At 38.8% G+C, this 8,899-nt stretch overlaps 1 protein-coding gene across 1 annotated transcript; it reads right to left on the reverse strand.

Moving 5' to 3' along the window:
* Positions 1-83: 83 nt before the first annotated feature.
* On the reverse strand, positions 84-7,689 carry eps8l3a (EPS8 signaling adaptor L3a). The gene is made up of 20 exons (XM_079156831.1): positions 7,552-7,689; positions 6,579-6,665; positions 6,398-6,468; positions 6,233-6,297; positions 5,984-6,142; positions 4,831-4,980; positions 4,683-4,747; positions 4,469-4,593; positions 4,190-4,374; positions 3,984-4,089; positions 3,786-3,859; positions 3,611-3,685; positions 3,056-3,201; positions 2,116-2,260; positions 1,955-2,001; positions 1,782-1,878; positions 1,537-1,656; positions 1,305-1,390; positions 586-718; positions 84-494 (listed from the first exon to the last, which is right to left on the reverse strand). The coding sequence occupies exons 2-20, from the start codon at positions 6,641-6,643 to the stop codon at positions 483-485; spliced, it is 1,926 nt and encodes a 641-aa protein (XP_079012957.1). The 5' UTR covers positions 6,644-6,665; positions 7,552-7,689; the 3' UTR covers positions 84-482.
* Between the last annotated feature and the right edge of the window lie 1,210 nt (positions 7,690-8,899).

An 8,899-nucleotide genomic window follows, 5' to 3' on the forward strand; every position in this document is an offset into this window, starting at 1 on the left:
TGCCAGTGTTTAGCAGATACTTCTGATAAGGTTCATGTGTAATGTCTGAACAATGAAATAAAGCATGTTTATTCACTAAAGCGCTGTGTCCGATAACTTTTATTTACAGGTTAAATTACGAATTAAATTAGACTTTTTGTGTTACATAATGTGGGCACTTTGCTAAATGTCTTACTATACACAGTTATCATAGTATTGCTGGATACATTGTCTAAATGCACTTTAACACTTATCATCTAATAACTTGATTTAAGGACATTTTTAAATGACAACTTGACTAATATACATTTCAAAATGACATTTAAATTATTTGATACAAGGTTTCTGAGTATAATATATTGTGCCAAACAAGCTGTAAACATAACCTCACTTTTAATTGCTTAATATTATCTGAAAGCTCACAGTATTTGGTGACATTGGTGACTTGTTTCGGACCATGATGATTTCTTATTCTCCTCTGATGTTCTCTTGTTGGTCTCTTTTTAAATGGCAACCTACAGTGTTGAAACACAAAAGAGTCAGAGGGGTTTGTTCACACCAGAGTGGACTGGAGACAAATGAAGCTGCACTGTGTGAGTCACTTACAGCCATGGCAGACTTGACCGCTTGTAACTGGAAGAAGACTCGCCCCCCTTCTTCTAGACACACGGTCTTCAGTTCCTCTCTGGTCATCCCCAGCAGCATAGAGCCGCTCAGCCCGCCCAGACAGCGAACAGTGCTGCAAGAGATAAGTAATATTGATCTGTTTATAATCAATTCTGGGGTTCATTCTAGCAGGAGAGGTACTGTATACTTAACAAAAATGAAGCTGTTTTAAGTTGCCACTGAAGTAAATTTGAAAAAAAAACAACAGCAAAGTATTTAGTATTGCACCACAAAGTTGTAATATCAACTGTAAAACCCAAAGCAGAAGAGGTCAACATACATTTTTGTCCCTAATAAGGCTCCCAAAACACTGTATCCTACATTTCCCATAATGCAACTCAATAGTGTCTTTCACTAAACCCACCTGCATCATAAATGCCTACTTATTTCTAACCACAAACCTCGAGTTTGCAATATAGGCTTTATGTTCAAGTCAATCAGTAAAGTTAGTCATAGACCCAACCTCCAATGATGCATTTACATACAGCTATACATATTTACAGTTGTTTACATTTGGGTATAATTGAGTATACTTTTTGTGAGAGACAGTGCCTCATAGCTTTGAGCAGGTTTTATTTATCAAATGTAATTAATCAGTCAAATATAGCTTTACTGTAAATGTTAATTCAATACTAAATTGAATGACTGTATGTACTTACATTTTACTAAAGCCCTTGTCTTCCAGCCAGGCTTTCACTTCTGCAGGCTTGGACTTCTTTGTGAGGACAGGAGAACCTCCAGTATGCTGAGAAAATGTAATGATAATGCAATGTGATATACTGTTTGAGAAGAAGTGTGACCTGAGGGCAGTGAAGTTGCCGCTTTCCTTCACCGTCATTCCCAGGATCCCCCAGTGACTTTGGCTTCCTTTAATAGCGAGTTTAAAGTTACCTGTGGTGTGTTAGCCTCGATAGGTTGCTTGTCATGAGCCTCCATGACATTATTGGGTACAAAGCCCTCCTCCCCTCCCCTGTTCCTCACTTTCCACCACTGCTTCGACGTGTCCAGCAGCTGTGGGTGGACAAAGAAAAGACTAGCTGCGGTCTTGAATAAATATGTGCATGTTGTTTTCTCTTTTGCCACCAATGCCACTATGAGGGAACATAAAGAGCAGTTGCTTCATGTCCCTAACTCACCTCAACTATTTCTCCTTTTCTGACGGTGAGCTCTCTGTGGTTTCTTGCGATGAAGTCATTCGTAACGCACATGCAACGCAGTTTTGACTCACCTGAGCTGAAAAACACAAAGGGCATCAAAAATGTAAAACATTCACATGATATTGAGTTTTGCTTTATGTGCTTGGGCGTACCGTGTCTTTTGTGAGGGGAGAGGTGGTGGTGTCCACTTGGTGGAAGTCTACACAGAGAGAGGACATGGTCTTGTTATGTTTTTCATCTTTCTCCCGCTTCTCTCCAAACTAGCCGTCTATCAGCGCTGGTGTCATACTGAATGTCTGATGTGAAGGTTTACCTGGCTGGGTGCAGGTTGTTGATGCTCCTGCCTCCTCATAGGTCCACTGGGTTCAGGTGCTGCAGTCACCTCAGTAGGCTGCCAGCCATCAGAGAACTCCAGAGTGTATGTTGGGATGTCCTCGTCGTCTTCTGGCCATTTGGTGCTGGTGATATTGTCAAAATCAAAACTGATTATCATCCTTCCACACAGCAGTCTGATATATTTGACTAAACCTTAAGTGTATAAGCAGTAGTCCATTGGTTGAAGAAGTACTCAAATACGTAAAAGTACTTCAATAAAAGTACCAATGCAACAACGTCAGGAATATTACATGTACAAGTCTGGCATTCAAAATCCTGCTTCAGTAAACTAATAGCTTTTGAAGTTAAAGTTCTCATTCCACAGAAAATTAGCCCAAGCAGAATTGTAGTGTGGTAGCCAGTGAACCCATTTTTTACTTATTTATGTCCAGTTAGTTTAGTCCATTGTTTGTCCTCCAAAGAGTCACAAGTTCTGCTACACAAATTAATATTAATTTTATGGATTTTTCTAAAATCTTTACTATTTGAAATGGGCCTTGCACAGTTGATTTAAATTAGAAGTTTAAAGGGGAAATTTCTCTTTAGTGGGAACGCTAACATCTGAAATGTTGACATGGGGCCCCAATTACACAAAATAATAGGAACCACTGGTTTAGTATCTAACAATAAGTAGTAAGTTTACTCTTATTGTATGTTTTTGTATCTCTTTAACTGCCAAATGAATGTAATGCAGTCAAAAGTACATTTTCCTCAGAAATATAGTTGAATAGAAATATAAAGTAGCATAAAATGGAAACACTAGAGTAAAGTACAAATACGTCTAAACTGTTCTTAAGTACTTGTACTAAGTTTCCCCCACTGCAGATGTGGAGTGAGGTGAAGCTTAGATTTTGGTCCAACACTGTCCAGTGTCTCACCTGGGGATGTTCCAGGCGTCTCCTAGAGACTGCCACAGCTGGTCCTCCTCTGCAGAGGCTTCTTCACTCAGGAGAAGGATACACTGAGGCGTCAGCAGCGGTGCGACGGTGGTCTGAGGCAGCTCCTCAGCGCAGTGAGATGCCACCTGTAGAAGAAAAGCATAACTCACTTTGTTGTGCAGTAGTCATGTAATTAGGCCAAGTGCACAGAGGGTGTCTGCACACTGGATTACAGCTCCCACAATGCAGACACAACTGTCTACTAATCAAGCAAATAAACCGGATAGGTTGATCCAGCACATGCATAGCTAATTTTACCAACATAGATATCATAGAAAATTATTTAAATATAAAGTAAAAATATATAATAATGAAGTGACATTAATTTAACAAGAAGGGTGTAGATAATACATGTTAAAGGCTGAGCTAATCACACATAACATAATGCATTCAGGGTTTTAGGTGTATTTCTAAAAATCTTTTTAACAAGGATCATAAATTCTAAAAATACAATATATGTGTTGAAGTTCAATTTTAAGAGATATAGTCACTTACGAATGCTAATGCAGAGAATAAGGAGTGAACAAATTCAGGAGCGCTGGGATTATTAATCATTCCATTGAGCTCCCCCTGTCAAGGGAAACATTTTACTGTTACACGTACTGTGCGCTTCAGAGTGAACAGGAATAACATTCACTGTGATGATAGTCTGCAAATGAAGGACACATACCACAAGGTTGAAACCACATTTGATCTTATGGAAACACACTTTAAATTCTGCTGCAGGGGGCATACCGTCCATGGCTAAAGAACCAAAATAAATACATAATGAAGACTCACAACTAATTGATTTTTTTTATAGAATTCACATTTTAAAACAGAATATTCCATTACAAATGATCTTCCTTCATTTTCTGCATTAAATTACCTTTTCCCTTCTTCTTTTTCTTCTTTTTCTTTGCATTTTTAGCTACTATTGCAGCTACTTTTCCCATGAAGACTTCTATATCACTCAAAATATGATTCAAGATATCCTGTAAAGAAAGAAAGAAGAAGAAAGTAATTTACACATTCCTTTGCTTTTAAATGTTACTAAAATGTACTAATAACCAATTATGTCACAGGTACACTCACTACATTCTTGTCCACTTCTGTGTATGGGCGTGGGGTAGACAGAGGTTCTTCTTCGTTGGTTGAGTGCTGCGGGGATGGCACCTCCTCCCTGGGAGTGGGGGCCTTCTCCTCCTCCTTCTCCTCCTCCTCCTCCTCCTCCTCCTCCTGAGGTACAACCAGTTCAGGCTCAGGGACGTCATCATCTTCTGTATGGACAAAGAAGAAGGAAGGTATATGTTGATTTTGACGATATCATTTATAATCATATCAACAGTTGTATATCTCCTGTCACTGACTCACCATAGTCAGGAGCCATCCATGGGGGCTCTGAGTCAACTGCAGGCTTCTGCTCTTCAGGTTCATTGTACTTTGCAGCGTTGGGAAGGTTTTTCATTCCCTGATGTCCTGCCAGTAGTCCTGCATTGCTGTTTCAAAAAGTGTGAGAGGCATTGTGAGGAATAAAATGAAAGAATGAACTTTCAGGTATTTGTTCTCACTGACTTTAAGTTCTTACTTGATGCTTGAATCATGTCTCCCGCGTGACAAAGCTCCTGAGAGATCCCTTTGAACATGGTCAGCCTGTGAACAACAACAACAAATATTAACTCATTTACTTAATTTAACAGTCACAGTTAGATTGATTTCTATGGGTTTGTCCTCACCCTGACATCCTCACACTGAAACATGAAGACAGTGGTGGTGTGTTTTCTCCCGGGCCGGACCGACACTGTGAGCAGGGATTTAAACACTCCAGCGTCAAGCACAGCCTGCAGATCCAGGATGTCGCCGAAAGCCATGGACTCCAGCTCCTCCTGAGAAAACAGAACACGTCGATACACATAAAACCACGTCGTAGACCTCTGCACATACATTTATTATAAAGGAGAAACCAGCATAAAGTATCTTCAAGTTCAGGTTTATTATCATTTGTATGGGAACCACTGTAATCTATACAATTACAAAAAAACTGAATATTAGTTCAGTGTTCTGCCACCATGAACCTCTTCAATGCTCCTTGGCTCCAGATCCTAAAAGTCTATATTTGAAATGATCAATCAACACCATTCTACCAAAAGATATTTCTTAATTTAATCTACTTACTCATAATACATCTTAGATAGAGTATTTTTATACCCAAAGGTGGTATACAATGTGCTTCACAAAGAATCAAAATGATATAAGTAAATAAATCACAGTTAAGTCCTACTGTGGGTATGGTAATCTATGGCTAACGTTTTTAATCATAAGCAAGTTTGAAAAGATAAGCTTTAAATTTTCTCTAATATTTTCTAATATCTGTTCGCAAATGTTCAAAACTACTTTTGTTTTGTCCTGTTTTAACAGAAGAACATTTGAACCCCTCCTAATTTTCAAAATGCAATTAATCTCAAATATAGAGTTGTGTATTTTCTGCGTAGAAGCAGATGTTTTGTTTGAAGATAATATAACCAAATGGCAGCATGTACATACAGAAAGGACTGGGGCCCAGGAATGAACCTTGGAGTACACCATAAGTAGGGAACCAAAGAAGTCTTGACCTGTTAGGTGAGACCTAAACCAGTCTAGACGGGTGTCGGAGAGCTCAATTCACATTTCTACTTTCATGACTGTGGTATTCAATTGAGTTGAGATCTGTTGACTGTGAAGGCAATAACATAACGTGACGTAACATAACACAAGCTTTTGTCATGCTCATCTGACTATTCACTGATCCTTTAATCCCTGGGTGGGGTCATTGTCATCCTGTAACAGACGAATCCCATCAGATTTGAATTAAAACTTGTCACCTGTCTGTAGGCCTCGCATGCTGCTCACCTTGGTTTCAATGTCTGTGAGCAGCAGGTTGGCACCTCGCACCTCCAGCAGCATGTTCTGACCCCACACACGACCCATCCCGTCCAGCACTTTCAGCCGCTCCACACAGTCTTCTACGCTTCTCAAGCCCTTCCCATCCAGGTCACAAGTGAACAAGTGCTGCAGCAGCAGAGAGACATTAAAACACCACATTAAACATGGCATGATTCAGAAATGGTCATATATATATATATATGGATAATGTTATACCTCCACTCTGTATTGAAATTTGTTCATCATCTTGTTTACTGATACTGCATACTCCCTCCTTTGCACTGTTAATCATAAACGAGAGCTCAGTGTTAGTCCTGAAGAGGAACAGAACATCCATAGGTGTAACCACTGCACATGTTGAGTACAGGGGTGTTGACTTACAGTAAATTGACTTTGCACTGGGCCTCGACAGATTTGACACCTGCGATGACACCTCATCTATAGAGAAACCACTGTCACAACAAATGCAAGCAAGTTACAACATTGATCATCTGAGATGAACAAAGTAATGAATGAAACTATCAATTGATGCGTCAACAACATAAACTTGTGAAAGCCATACTTGGACTGGATTGATCCTGTGAAGCTGCTGGTGTCGTTGCCAAAGGGACTGTTACTCCTGAACATGTTCAGCACTGACCTAACACACCTGCCATGTCATACATGATATGAGTTATACACACCATAAATCTGTAATGTCAGTGGTATGAGCTGTGTCAGCAAACTACGTCTGCAATAAATCTATAAATCGTTTCTCTTGGGAAGTGTGACGGCCATCAGTGTTTATTCAAAGCTGACAGAAGCTTAAAAAACTCAAGTTTTGTTCAGTTTTAATTGAGAAAAACACAACTTTTACGAATGTCAAAAGCAAAATGAGCCTTTGCTCAAACAACACCTTGATTATTAGCAATAAATAAATAAAATACATCTTGATAGTCATCAACAGTCACCTAGCAACACAGCCCTGTGATCCACCTAACAACGACATCTTTATGGTGCTGTTGGGATGTTTCAAGGGTTTGTATATTTTAAAGACTGTGTCTAACACAAGTGAAGATAGAAATAGTTAACACTATATAAAAACAAAAAGGTAAATTATCTCTTTCAATACAATAAAACAAACACTAAAGCTGTATGAATGGTTAAGTTCATTTTACAGTAAGTCAGAAAAGTACAAAAAAATTGTTTGAATTCAATCTGTTTTCAAAATCCTATATAATAAAGGTCCTTTAGACCGAAAGCTAAAAATAAAGTGTTCATCTTAATGTTCTCCGCATTTAAGTGTGCGGGTATCTGTTCTACCAGTTTGAGCTTTTTTGACACTTCCAGCACCTTATTTAAGATCAAGCCGGGTGAAGCAGTGGTTATCCTGCATTCACTATAAGGAATAAAAGGAAGATCATGGTGACGTAGAGTTCGTTTGAATTGCGTTAAATGAAATGCGAACACGCAGCAGGCATCAAGTACAGATCACGTACACATACAACAAAGACATATCCAGTTTATTGTGGAGATTCAAAGTCAAAAGCTCTTACCTTTGATATCTGGTAGATGAATACTGTTGTATTATTTAGAAGAAATACAACTCATATTTTAACCCTGTACCTCAGTCAACGACAAACACCCAAGACTTCCTCATAAAGGAGAAGCACAAAGTCCACTGTCAGTAGCCAAGTGATCTGTGGGATTCTGAGTTGACTCAGTTAAGGGCGTGAGACCTTTAGTGCGGCATCCCGTCTGAGCAAAGGTTAACAGATATGGAGCTAATTCTCCTGGAAAAGCTTAAAGGTCTCCCGGTCTATAAATAGATTTTGGGGCCCTATCAGCATTTTGTCATTTTTCCATCTTACAATGTTGTGTGATTACAAGATTTGAGCTGCAATGCTCCTACTCCTCTTTTGATTCTTCTTCCTCATTAAAAACACACAATGTGTGCATCCTATCATAGATAACTGCCTTCAACTCATCAGGTTCACCTTACAGTGAATTGAAATACCTACAGAGAAAGAAGAGAAAAAGTGCATTGCAGTATTTATATTTACTCTTACTAACTTCTGTACCGAAGGTGTCATATCTTTGTAACTCTACCATTTTATTGTACTTCAGTTATATAAATGTAAAGGACAATCTACTGAAATCAGGTTTATTTATATTCAAAATCCAGTTTTTAAATGCTTCCATGTGTCTTCCCAAATAACCACTTCTTCATATATTATAAATGTGGGGCCATTAGGGAATTTGAAAGGGAATTTCCTCAGTGTTGTCAAGTTGTAGCACTTCACATCTCTGTCAGTACTGTGTCCATCCACTTGGCAGACTGGCTCCACAATAAAACCCCAATCTCTTGATTTGTAATGTCACAGTACCAAACATTAACCAGAACACATTCCTTAGTGATGTAATGAACCCAGTAAACAACATCTATCAATCTTTCATCTTTTTTTATTGACAATTCAGGATTTTTTTCTCAACAACTTCCATCTAATGGGACCCAGTGACTGCATTTTTCCATAAAATATATTTATACATATATATTTTATATATATAATATCACTTTGCATGGTTCAACTTAGGATGTCACATTTTTGCGTGGCAACTCAAAAATACCGGTCACAGCCGACGGGTTGTTGCATTCTTGTATAAGAGGGGTCTAAAGCACGTCTGACGCACTTTTTGGCGATTGCTGTTCCCACACCAAAATATAGGGCTACGCTGTGGCTCACCTTGAGTACCTGTAGACAACACCATTATTGAACTATTCTACCCAGCCACTGGCCTTAAATTGTAGAATATGATAAATAACAGCAGCAATCCAGGATGTTTTATGTCATGCATTAATCTAGAAGTACATTCATTTCCCTGCACCTGCCCCAATGACCTGTC

This window comes from Pholis gunnellus, assembly GCF_910591455.1.
Source record: "Pholis gunnellus genome assembly, chromosome: 3".
NCBI lineage: Eukaryota > Metazoa > Chordata > Actinopteri > Perciformes > Pholidae > Pholis > Pholis gunnellus.

Bases quoted from the DNA above. Each gene is read 5' to 3' on its own strand.
- eps8l3a (XM_079156831.1), bottom strand. From the start codon at position 6,643: ATGTTCAGGAGTAACAGTCCCTTTGGCAACGACACCAGCAGCTTCACA. The intron at 4,090-4,189 runs GTGAGTGTACCT...CTTTCTTTACAG, and splicing joins CAGAAGTGGACAAGAATGTA to GATATCTTGAATCATATTTT. The intron at 2,002-2,115 runs GTAAACCTTCAC...CTCTCTGTGTAG, and splicing joins AACAACCTGCACCCAGCCAG to ACTTCCACCAAGTGGACACC.